General features: G+C 45.4%; 1 protein-coding gene across 1 annotated transcript; it reads left to right on the top strand.

The window, feature by feature from the left end:
* Positions 1 to 6605: 6605 nt before the first annotated feature.
* LOC110284569 (SNW domain-containing protein 1-like) lies at positions 6606 to 8239 on the top strand. Its single transcript, XM_021150328.1, has 2 exons — positions 6606 to 6760; positions 6793 to 8239. Exons 1-2 carry the CDS (start codon positions 6606 to 6608, stop codon positions 8237 to 8239), a joined length of 1602 nt encoding a protein of 533 aa, XP_021005987.1.
* The last annotated feature ends 4768 nt before the right edge of the window (positions 8240 to 13007 follow it).

Here is a 13007-nt window from a genome sequence, read left to right as displayed (position 1 = left end):
TTTCCCCATAGTGTACTTTCTACCATTTTAATCCCCCTTGATGGCTACCCAGTCTGGTACTAGGCTATTTGTTCCATGTTCACCGTGACTTCATGGGATTAGGTCACAGTAGCAGAGACAGACACAGTCCAGTTTGCCAGCCAGTGTAGGTGGAGACAGAAAAAGCTAGTGCAGATCATTTATGGCTCCCATGTCATGCCATTAGCAGGCTGCTCCTGAAAACTGGGAAGGATCCAATGCCACAGTTAATTTTAGAAGCTCCATTAGTTATCTTCCTGTTGCTATAATAAAGCACCATAGCTGAGATAACATATATAAGAAGATGTTTATTTATGCTTATGGCTCCAGAGGGGTAAGAATACATTATGGTAGAGAAATATGTCAGCTAGTGACAGACATGGTAGCCAGAGCAAGAAGTTCAGAGCTTGCATTCTCAACCACAGCTTCGAGCAGAAGGAAGGAAGGAGGGAGAGAGGGAGGGAAGGAGGGAGATAGAGAGAAACAGAGAGTGAGAGAGACAGGAAGAGACAGAGAGAGACAGAGACAAAGACAAAGAGACACAGAGACACAGAGACAGACAGAGAGAGAGAGAGAGAGAGAGAGAGAGAGAGAACCGGAAGTGGCATGGGGATTTTAACTTCAGAGCCTGTCCCAGGGATATACTTCCTCCACAAGGCTTTACTACCCAAACCTCCTCACAGTGCTACCAACTTGGGGACAGGTGTTCAGAACATTCAACCTCCAGGAGGCAAAATGCATAATAATTACAGCCTGCACTTGTGACTCTGCCTTTTACTTTCCACAAAATAGCAATATTTAATAAGTGTTGATACCTGACAAAACCCGTGTGTACTCTAACGACTGTGGTACAGGTAGAGGACTGAGAAGACATCACATTAGCCATGAAGAGAGGAAAGAATGTCTGGCAAGAATGGCGATCATGACTGTCACTCTGAGGAATCCTGGTGGACACTGAGCCACAGATCGTGGTCACAGCCTCCGTAAGGTACCAATCAGTGACAGCAGGTGAAGCTGAAACTGTTTGAGAAGCCAGGAAGACACCTGTCTTAGGGTCTCCATTGCTGTGAGGAGACACCACATATAAAGGAAACCCTTATCAAGGACAGCATTTAATTGGGACTGGCTTACATGTTCAGAGTTTCAGCCTAATATCACGGTGGGAAGCATGGCAGCATCCAGGCAGGCCTGGCACTGCAGGAGATGAGAGTTCTATATCTTATTCCAAAGGCGACCAGGAGAAGGCTATTCCTTCTGCAGGCAGCTAGGAGGAAGCTCCCTTCCACACTGAGTGGAGCCACCCCTACTTCCTGTGAGTTGAAGGAAGTGACACACTTCCTCCAACAAGGCCACACCTCCTAACAGTGTCACTCCCTATGGGCTAGGCATATTCAAACCACCACAAAACCATTGTATTAAAGTGACCGAAGTTCTCAATGACTCCACAGTCCTGAGAGGAAATAGCACTGAAGATGCACGTAAGGGACTGTGTCCCAAGTCAGTGTCAGACAAAGCAGCTACCACACAAAACACAGTCAAGACCATCCAGACTAGCTGGGCAGTGGTGGTGCACACCTTTAATCCCAGCACTTGGGAGGCAGAGGCAGGCGATTTCTGAGTTGGAGGCCAGCCTGGTCTACAGAGTGAGTTCCAGTACAGCCAGGGCTACACAGAGAAACCCTGTCTGGGGGTGGGTGAGGGGGAATATTCCTCCAGACTGAGGGAGTGGAAGGAAGGAAGCATGACCTTGGGTTTTTATTTTGCTGTGGTAAACTGTTGGGGTCCACTGAGAAAACCTGAAAAGCTACAGATTAACAAGAAAGCTGTTTTGTTATTGCTTTCCCCTCTTAACAACGCCACGCGGTTCTGTATAATCATTTGAAGGAAATGTAAGCAGAGGTAGTCTGGAAGAAACAGGCAAGGGTGGAAGATCAGGCACAGGGACTCAGGGATTCTTTGTTTCCCACGTGTTTAATAAATCCTGAGGTCACTTCTATAGACAGTCACTTACAGTGAACAACTTTCTCTTTAGCATCTATCAGCAGATTAGTAAACTGTGATAAAAATTGAATGAGGTTGTTGTGATGGTTGCCAGGGCGACTACATCTGGAATTAATTAAAGCACACGTGGTTGGGCACACCTGTGAAGGGTGTTTTTTTTTTTTTTTTTTTTTTTTAATTCTACGCATATGAGTGCTCTATCTGCATGTCACCTGCATGCCAGAAGAGGACATCAGGTCACATTATAGAGAGTAGTGAACCACCATGTGGTTGCTAGGAAATTAACTCAAGATCTCTGGAGGAGCAGCCAGTGCTGTTAACTGCTAAGCCATCTCTACAGCCCTGAGGGATTTTTCTTAATTAAGTTCATATTTAATCAGGATCTTTTGAGGTAGGAAGACCCGTCTTTAACCTGGGCCACACCTTCTGCTGGCAGCCTGTGTACAGACGTGGAAGAAGACAGCCTGCTCTCCTTGCCTGCTTTGTCTCACTCTTGCTAGCAAGTCCATTCCTTCACTAGCATTAGAGCCTACGTCCATGTGATTCCAGTGTAACTGAAGACCAGCTGAGACATGCGGTCTCATGGACTGAGCAACTGCTGGATTCTTGGACCTTCTGTTGGTAGACAGTCATTGCTGGACTGCCTGAACTGCAGCCTGTGAACCACTCTAGTAAACCCTGTGTGTGTGTATATATATATATATATATATGTGTGTGTGTGTGTGTGTGTGTGAGAGAGAGAGAGAGAGTTGAATATTTGATCTATCTGCTCTGTTCTTCTAGAGAACTCTTACTAATACGGATTTTGGTGTCAGAAGTGGTTTTAGAACAGCAGCAGAAAAAGAAGCTGAAAAACTTAAATATCTGAAATGGGCTTTCCCAACCTGCTGACACTGAAAGTCATGGAAGCCTCTCCTGGAAGCTTGAAGAGTACTGAGAGCCCATGTTGTGAACTATTTTACAAACTTCTTGAGACCTGTACATTTTATTACCCTGATTCCCCCCAATTGTGAGAGGAAAGGAATTTGGTGACTTACTTACAGAAAACTTCTGCAGATTTTTTAATTTTTTTAATAAATAGGAAGATCATTTTGCTGGTCAGTTGCTTTGTGGCATCTCTGGATTAAACTGACAAAGGGAAAGAGTGAGCACAGTGATAGAGTTAAGAAACGTCTAGCATCTCAGAATATGGGGAGAGACGATGCCGAACTCAGTGATAAAACTGATCGGCTCCAGATGCACATAAGCAGTCTAGAGGTTTCTAAGTGTGACCTGGAAGAGAATCTTCTCTCCAGCAGTCACAGGGCTCAAGTTGTAGGAAATCAATCTGAAGCCACCGCCATCGCCATCACTGCCACCACCACCACCACCACCACCACCACCACCACCACTACTACTATTAGGTTGTCTGAATTAGAGAAAAAATTCAAGTCCCAGGTTCAGAGGGTGGTGATAGCTAAAGTAAAAGCATTCATTGGTAAAGAATGGCATCCTATAACTTGGGATGGAGATGTCAGAGAACCCCATTGAGGTTGAGAACTTTGTACCCTTACATTCTCACAGGTTATCTCACCTGAGAAAGGAACCTCTCCACCCTCAGTAGAAGCAGTACTCCTATCCAATACTCCCTGATATCTTTTTCACCTTTGACTGAGAAAATGAGTCATTCATTACCTGGGAAGCCAGCAGTGGCTTTCTCTGAAGGAGGCAGGCAAAATAACAGTGATGATCCTCAGGGCCTACCAATAGTTTCTTCTAGACCAGTGGTTTTCAACCTATGGGTCACAAGCCCCTTGGGAATGGCATATCAGATATCCTGTATATCAGATATTTATATTATAATTTATAAGAGTAGCGGGATTACAGTTATGAAGTAGCAACAAAATAATTTCATGCTTGGGGGTCACTATCCCATGAGAAACTGTATTAAAGGGTTGCACGCAGGAAGGTTGAAAGAAATACTGTTGTAGACTTAAAACCAGACTTAAGGCTAAGCAGGCTCCTAAAGGGGCGATAGGAAGTGTAGTCCATGAGAGGATTAGATTAATGCATTATACAGTAAATATTAAAAGTCAACATATTCAAGTAGAAGTCGGGGGCTGATGTATAGAAATGGGTTTGAGGGTATAGGATAATGATGGAAGGAACATAAAACTGGATCGAACTGAGTTTTTTGATATGAGCCCACTGAGTAGAGTCTAGGTTTAATGAAAAAAGCTCTCAGAATTGAAGAGGTGTCAATAGTTTGTTTGAATTGTTGGCTGAAGTATTTATCAAAAAATGGACCAATGAAGGGGAGTTAGAGATGCCTTGATATCTCTTGGCTTAGTACTGATGAAAGTTTGGGGAATCCACAGTGTTAGAGTAGGTACGCTGTGCAAAACCTAATCCTCCAAAATGGGAAGGCCCAGATGGCATGCCCTTCACTAATCCTATGAGCTGTAAATTGTTGAGGGGGCACCAGCACATTTGAAGGGCTTTAGTATAGCCCTTTCCTTGGGCCAGAACATAGGACATCTGGAGACAACAGATTCATTCCCGAGAAGGCGTTCTCTGGTTCAGACAGTAGACAGACAGGCCGAGAAGGACCAGTTCACTTTGAGCAGGATCCTTTTGGTTTGGACAAGTTTTTGACAGAAGCAAAACAGCATGGCGGTTCTAAAAGACCCTGGGAGAGCAGTCACCCCAGGGAAGAGGGGCATGAAGGCAAGAAGCCGAGGAAGGGGTAGATAGGCCTCTGGAAACTAAAGCTGACATATACAGCCGAGGATGGCCTGGTCTAGCCTCTGTGAGGGAAGATGCACCTAACCCCGGCGAGACTTGAGACCCCGGAGAGTGGGGAGGCCTGCTGGGGTGGGGTGTGCTGGTGGGGGGTGGGGATACCATCTCTTGGTGACAGTGGGAGGGAGGAATGGGATGAGGAACTGTGGGGGAGGGGTGTGCTGGAAACAAAGAAGGGGATAAAGACTGGACTGTCAAAAACATGGTTAAAAATAATAAAAAGGAAAAACCAAACCAAACCAAACAGCCTGAACGTATCTTCTTCCATGCTAAGTGAATGCTCAGGTTTTTGTCATTAATGTGTTTGCCTCTGGCTGTCTAGAGTTCTGGAAAGCCCATTTGTCCATAAGCAGGTATCCAACAGATGAATATTTTGTGTTCTCTATCATGTCGGTCATGACAAAGTCTCTGACCAACAAGAGACAACTGCAAAAATAATTCACACAAGCTCTGAATAATTAAGATAAATTTTAATTGAAACTTAAATTTGGAGAATTGGGTTTTATTTCTCAGATGGCAAATAAAAACTACCTCAACGAACAATTTGAGAAAGTTTGGATTCAATATCAATGAGGAATAATGACTTAACCTCCTGATTACAGCTCTAGAATTCTAACTCCTCTTACTATTTTGGGAAAGAGTTGCCCCACTAACAGACAAAAGTTTCGCAGGGTACATGGAAAAACCTCTGAGATGAGCCCCTTGCCTCTAGTCTTTCCCACCTGTGCAGCTTGGTGAAGTTTTCCCAGCAGAGCCTGTTGGCCAGAAGGATGTGGCTGTCTTCTAGACAGCTCAGTGACACAGCTCTCCCAGGAAGTCCCAGCTGATCTCCCTGATCATCGACTCTGTGTTGAATTCACAAGTACTCAGGAATTCATCTTCCCTAGAAATGAGCATTGTATTCTGTGCTAGGGTGTGTGTGTGTGTGTGTATGTGTGCATGTGTGCATGTGTGTGTGTGTGACAGAGAGAGAGAGAGAGAGAGAGAGAGAGAGAGAGAGAGAGAGAGAGAGAGAGAGAATAAAAAGAATAAGAGGCAGTGAAGTTGGGAGGGAGTAAAAAGAGCGGTGTTCATTGGATAGGTTGGAAGGGTAGAGGGAGAAGGATGGAATTATATAATATCCTCAGATTTAAGAAATAAGTAAAACTTTAAAAATAGCATCTTGGGGGATCCATGGCTCCAGATACATAGGTAGCAGGGGGATGGCCTTATCTGACATCAATGGGAGGGGAGGCCCTTGGTCCGGGGAAGACTTGATGGCTCAGCATAGGGGGATGCTGGAGGGGTGGGAGGGAGAGTGTAGGTGTGTGGGTATGGTAGCACAGTCATAGAGGCAAAGGAGAGAGGGGAGAGGGTGGGTGAGATGGGGTTGATGGTATGGAGGGGTAACCCAGAAGGAGTGCTGGTGGGGATGTCATTTGAGGTGTAAGCGATTGGAATGATTAATAAAAAGTAACATAATAAGGAAAAACAGTTGTCCTTTTGTTTGTTTTATTGGTGTGGTGATGGGATTATGCTTGGCCCAGGGTGTGGTACTCTTAGGAGGTGTGGCCTTGTTGGAGGAGGTGTGTCCCTGTGGAGGCGGGGCTTTGAAGAGACACATTTATAGGCACACTCTGCCCAAAGTGAGGCACAGTGGTAGTCTCTCCTTGCTGCCTTTCAGTTGGGAAGTAGACGCAAGTGGGTATCAGATCTTGGACAGCCTCGGTCTACAGAAAGAGTCCCAGGGCAGCCAGGGTATTCAGAAAAAGCTTATCTGAGAGAGAAAGAATCCTCGTCCCCGTGTCAGTCCTCTTTCAGAGAAGATGGTGCTCGCCATATTTTTACCTGAGCCTACTCAGTCACCACAGAAGCAGCTGGAAGCTGAAGAACGGGCAAGATCACAGCAGACCTCCTCGCTGGTCTCCTGTCGAAGAGAGCCTCCAGGATATGGGTTCAGGAAAAGCTGGATTCCACACATTGGGGATTCCACACATTGAGGATTCCACAATCGCTAGAGGATTTTGGAGATGGAGATGCTTTCCCAGAAATCCACGCGGTCCAGTATCCTCTGGACGTGGGGCAAAGAAACAAAATGTCGAATGCACTGGCCATTCAGTTGGATCCTGAAGGGAACCTTAAATGTGATGCCATCGTTCTACATGGAGCGTCCAAAGACAAGGTCATTTACAGCGAACACACTGACCTGGCTCCAAAGGAGGTTCTGGATGCAGACGGCCCAGACCTGCGAAGGCCAGGTGAAGAGACCATTACAGAGATCACAGAGAAGACAAGGGTGGTCTTGCAGAAGATAATATCAAAGGCTGCCGCCGCCATGCCATTTCACATAGGTGACAAGCTGGCTCCTGCTCAGTATGTGCGCTACACGCCATCTCAGCAAGGAGGAGCGTTCAGTTCTGGAGCTAAACAGAGTGTCGTGCGGATCTCAGAAATGCAGAAAGACCCAGTGGAGCCTCCAAGATTCCAGATGAGTATGAAAATTCCTCGTGGACCACCTTCTCCTCCGGCACCTGTCATGCACTCTCCCACGCGGAAGACGACTGTTAAAGAACAGCAGGAGTGGAAGATCCCGCCTTGTATACCCAACTGGAAGAACTCGAAGGGTTATACGGTCCCATTGGAGAAACAGGTGGCTGCTGATGGAGGAGGGTTGCAGCCTACACCTGTAAATGGAAAGTTTGCCAGACTGGCAGAAGTGGTATACCTTGCTGAGCGCAAGGCTCGTGAAAATGTGCAAATGCGAGCCCAATTGGAGAAAAAGAAGGCTCAAAGAGAAAAAGAGAAACACGAAGAGAAGCTTCGAGAAATGGCCCAGCGAGCCAGGGAGAGGAGAGCCGGGATGAAACCCCATGGGAAAAAAGAGGACGGAGAGGCCCGAGAAAGGGATCAAGTCCGCCATGACAGGCAGAAAGAGAGGCAGCGGGACCGGAACCTTTCCAGGGCAGCGCCCCAGAAGAGGTCAAAGCCACGGAGAAATGAAATTCGAGATATCAGTGAAGTCATTGCTCTTGGTGTGGTCAATTCCGGAACCTCCAATGAAGTCCAGTATGACCAAAGGCTCTTCGACCAATCCAAGGGTATGGACAGTGGGTTTGCAGGTGGAGAAGACAGAATTTACAATGTTTATGATCAGGCCTCGAGAGGTGGCAAAGATGCGGCTCAGAGTATCTACAGGCCCAGTAAAGGTCTGGACAGGGACATGGACGCTGATGACCTCCGGACCAGGTTGAAGACCAACAGATTCGTTCCCGGGAAGGCGTTCTCTGGTTCAGACAGTAGACAGACAGGCCGAGAAGGACCAGTAAAATTTGAGCAGGATCCTTTTGGTTTGGACAAGTTCTTGGCAGAAGCAAAACAGCATGGCGGTTCTAAAAGACCCTGGGAGAGCAGTCACCCCAAGGAACTGGGCCAGGAAGGCAAGAAGCCGAGGAAGGGGTAGATAGGCCTCTGGCAACTAAAGCTGACATATACAGCCGAGGATGGCCTGGTCTAGCCTCTGTGAGGGAAGATGCACCTAACCCCGTAGAGACTTGAGACCCCAGAGAGTGGGGAGGCCTGGTGGGATGGGGTGTGCTGGTGGGGAGTGGGGATACCATCTCTTGGTGACAGTGGGAGGGAGGAATGGGATGAGGAACTGTGGGGGAGGGGCGTGCTGGGAACAAAGAAGGGGATAAAGACTGGACTGTCAAAAGCAGGATTAAAGATAATAAAAAGAAAAAGGAAAAAAAAAATCAAAACCAAACAGCGTGACTGTGGTTTCTTCCATGCTAAGTGAATGCTCAGGTTTTTGTCATTAATGTGTTTGCCTCTGGCTGTCTAGAGTTCTAGAAGGCCCATTTGTTCATAAGTATGTATACAACAGATTATCATTTTGGGTTCTCTAGCCTTTCCCTTGTGTGCTGACATAGAGACACAGAGACAGACATAGAGCCAAAAAACAAAAACAAAAACAAACAAACAAACAAACAAACAAAAACAGTACCAGGCAGTGAAGTTGGGAGGGAGTAGAACGATTGTGTACATTGGTCGGGTTCCAAGACCATGAGAATACTGGAATTATTTAGTATTTTAAAATTTAAATACAATTAAAAAATTTAAAATGGCATATTTGTGGATGGAGATGTAATTCAGTCATTGAGTTTTGTGTTCTCTCTCGAAGTGCCTAGGAACTTTCACTTTATGGTGGAAAACAAATAAACCCAATGTTCAAGACTATATCCCCTGGTTATGTATTAACTGTTTATGAGGCTGGCTATTTCTGTATAGTTTGTATGTATTTGGATTTCCTTTTTTTTCTCCTATCCCCCCCCTTTTTTTTCTCATTTTCTTGTTGATTTTTGAATACTGCTTTTATATTCTAGACAATAATACACTTGTTAGTTTTCAACCTTAAGCACAGCTTTTTGTGGGAGGTGGAGAGAGAGGGACCTGGGAAGAAAAGAGGAGGAGCAGGGATAAAATGGCAGTAGGATCTGGTATAGAAGGGAATGAGAGAAAGAAATGTACAGATGGTCAGGAAATTGAATATAAATATGTCACAGTGGGGGATAAGGAACTGGTCATAGCCACTGCAGGGTCCCAGACACCAGGGAAGGGAGAGGCTCCCAGCACCCAAGGGGGATTACTTTAGCTGAAATGCTTAGAGAGGGGGAGATGGAACCTGTAGAGGCCCCCTCCGGTAGAAAGACACAGCCCCCAGTAAGGGATGTGGCCACTCACTCATCTCAAAGTGTTTAACCCAGAAATGTTCCTGTCCACAGGAAAGACAGGGGAAAAAAACCAAAAACAACAACAACAACAAAAATGGAGCAGAGACTAAAGAAAGTGCCATATGGGGACTGCTCTACTTGGGGATCCATCCTGTCTGAAGACACCAAACCTAGACACTATTGCTATTGCCAAGAGGTGCTTGCTGACAGGAACCTGGTATGGCTGCTCCCTGTGAGGTTCTGCCAAGATCTGACCAATACAGATGAGGATGCTCGAAGCCATCCATTGGACTGAGCTTGGTGGACTGGAGAGGCACAAGGGCATTGCAACCCCATTGGAAGAACAATGTGACTGGCTGGACCACTCAGGGCTCCCAGGGACTAAAGCACCAACCAAGGAGGTGGTCCATTGGAGGACCAACAGGGAGGGCTCCATTGCTCCAGATACGCTTGGTGCCACCATGTCCTGTGATTAGAGTTAATGGGAAACTACAACAACCTAATTTAGGCGGGATGACAAAGGGCACAAACCCTTCAGGAAAGAAAGTGTGTGTCACTCCTTTAGGAAATGAACCAAGACCTTCTAAGATGCCTCTTGAGGGTGGTGGAAACACAGAGGAACGTAGTTATAGATTCCAGCTTAGGCCATGTTGCCAGTTGTAGAAACCAGGATTAAAACTGATATGATTGTTTCTGCTATAATTTGCTACAAATGTGTTTGTACAGAAATTTGTGTTTTCTGTCATTGGTTTATTACATCAATCAAGAACATATCAGTGGTTATCATATTTAAGTTCTCGATACTAAAAGAATGTCCGTCAAGGGACATTTCTACCTATTATATATTTGTCATACATTTGTAGTTGTACGAGGGATAGTTATATCATGTTAGGCACAAATATGTCCTGATTAAATATATTATTCATTTGCAATTATGACCTTCTTATTATATTCATTTGGAAGCCAAGCATGACATGAGGGACGTGTGATTGTGTGTCAAGTTGATAAGGGGTGGACTTGTGGTGGCTATTCTTGGTTGTCAGCTGGATCTCACCTGCGATTCATTAAAACTCAAGGGTCTGGGAACACCTGTGAGGAAATTCTTTTCATTGAATCATTTAAGGTGGGAAGAGCCAACTTTATTCTCAGCCATATTTCTACTACCAGACTATAGAAAGGACAGGGAAGAGGAAGAAGCAGCTCTTGGTATTTCCCTGCTTGCCCTCACTCTGGTTGGCAAGTTTATTTCTTCATCAGCATCCACTCCCTGCGTCAGTTCCATCTTATACTGAAGATCAGCCAAGACAGCCAGCCCTGCGGACTGAACAACGACTGGATTCTTGGACTGTCTGTGGTGAGCAGCCATAGTTAGACTAACTGAAATACAACCTGTAAGCCACTCTAATAAATAAATCATGTGTGTGTGTGTGTGTGTGTGTAGTCTCTTCCTCCAGAGAATCCTAACTAAAATAATATCGTTGATTAAAAACAAGCAGCTCTTAATAATGTCAGAAATGAAAGTTTTCGCTTTGTTTTTAATAGAATAAGAGGCTGTAGAGATGGCTCAGTGGCCGAGAGCACTTTCTACTCTTTCACAGGACCCAAGTGTTGTTCCCAATACGCAGAGCAGGGGGCTCACAACTGCCTCTATCTCCAGCTCCAAGGAATCTGACTACCTCTTCTGTTCTTCACATGCATGTACACATCAACACATACATTTAAGTTAAAGGAGAAAATAGAGAAAATTGTTGGTTTTTAACGAATAAAATTCACTTTAGAATATTAGTGATTTCAACTTACTTAAACTTTGAAAGCCAGAGACTAGAACATATTCAAAATGATGGCATGAGCCAGTGCTGTCTACTTAGATGAGAATCGGTTTGGTTGTTTTGAGGCAGGATCTCTATGTTGCCCAGGCTGCCTTTGACCTTGCAGGGATCCCCTTGCCTTTGCATCTCCAGTGCAGGGCTTATTGTTGTGCTTCCAATGGCAGGCAGGCACTGAATGGAAGATGTGGCTTCTTTGAGGTGATAAAACTAGTTCAAGTTCAAGATCTAACTTACACCAGTTTCTCAAGCTGACAGAAACATTTATATTCTCCTAGAGAAATTTATACTTCTCTCAATAAATTTCAGTTCCTGAGTGTATGTACATGAAATCATCTTAAGCTTCACTGAGACAGAATAACTTGCCTTATAACATATTTACAAGGTAGTGTGTGTGTGTGTGTGTGTGCGCGCGCGCGCGTGCTGTGCACTGCTATGAACCCTCAGACTAACAATGGAGTTCCATTATTTTGCATTCTTTTTTTTAATTAGATATTTTCTTTAATTACATTTCAAATGTTATCCCCTTTCCTGGTTTCCCCTCTGAAAACCCCCTATCCCCTCCCTCTGTTCCCCAACCCACCCATTCCTGCTTTCTAGCCCTGGTATTCCCTTATACTGGGGCATAGAACCTTCACAGGACCAAGGGCCTCTCCTCCCATTGATGACTGACTAGGTCTCTTCTGTTACATATGCAGTTAGAACCATGAGTCCCTTCCTGTGTTTTCTTTGGTTGGTGGTTTAGTCCCAGGGAACTCTGGGACCTGGTTAGTTCATATTGTTGTTCTTTCTATGGGGCTGCAAACCCCTTCAGCTCCTTGGGTACTTTCTCTAGCTCCTTCATTGGGGACCCTGTGCTTCATCCAATGGATGGCTGGGATCATCTCCTTTGGTATTTGTCAGGCACTGGCAGAGCCTCTCAGGAGACAGCTCTATCAAGTTCCTGCCAGCAAGCACTTATTGGCGTACACAATAGTGTCTGTGTTTGGTGATTGTATATGGGATGGATCCTCCGGTGGGGCAGTCTCTGGATGGATTTCCTTCAGTCTCTGCTCCACACTTTGTCTCTGTATTGAGTTCCATTTTAAATCTATTTTTAGGATCCCAGTGAAATGGCTTTGACCTGAGTTTGAAAGCAAATGGAAAGGGACCCTGGTGTGTAACTTCTCCTAGGAGACCCACACAAGGGCAGAACACGTGCATCTCTATCATACACAATGGTTTTTACTGCACAATGCCACGGTGATCGCAAGATGTGGAGCTTTGATTTTGCATTTCTGCATCTTAGGTTCTCACAGCATGGCCCGGTCTCCCCTTCAAGGTCTCAGAATGAACATCGTTGGTAGGCAGCAGGAGAAGGCGTAGGGGATCCTGTAGCTCATAGCAATCTTCTCTAGCAGAGAGCCAACTAGCGCAGCAGCCTGTGGTGTGGGCAAGATTTCTGACACACTCGTATCAGATGATATGTTGAATAAAATAACCAACAAGTTGGGCAAGTGAGATGGACCAGTAAGTAAAGTCAACCGTTGCTGGTGGACTTGAAGACTGGAGTGTGATCTTCAGGACCCACACGGTGAAAGGAGAAAACCAAGTCTTTCCATGTGTCCCCTGACTTCCCTCCTCATGCATATACCGTTCCCCCCATTAAGAAACAACTGCAATAAAGAATAAA

This window comes from Mus caroli, unplaced genomic scaffold (genome assembly GCF_978045245.1).
Source record: "Mus caroli unplaced genomic scaffold, Mus_caroli_1 scaffold_19, whole genome shotgun sequence".
Lineage (NCBI taxonomy): Eukaryota > Metazoa > Chordata > Mammalia > Rodentia > Muridae > Mus > Mus caroli.
Note: the sequence above shows the minus strand (reverse complement) of the source record. Positions and strands in the feature narration are given on the sequence as shown.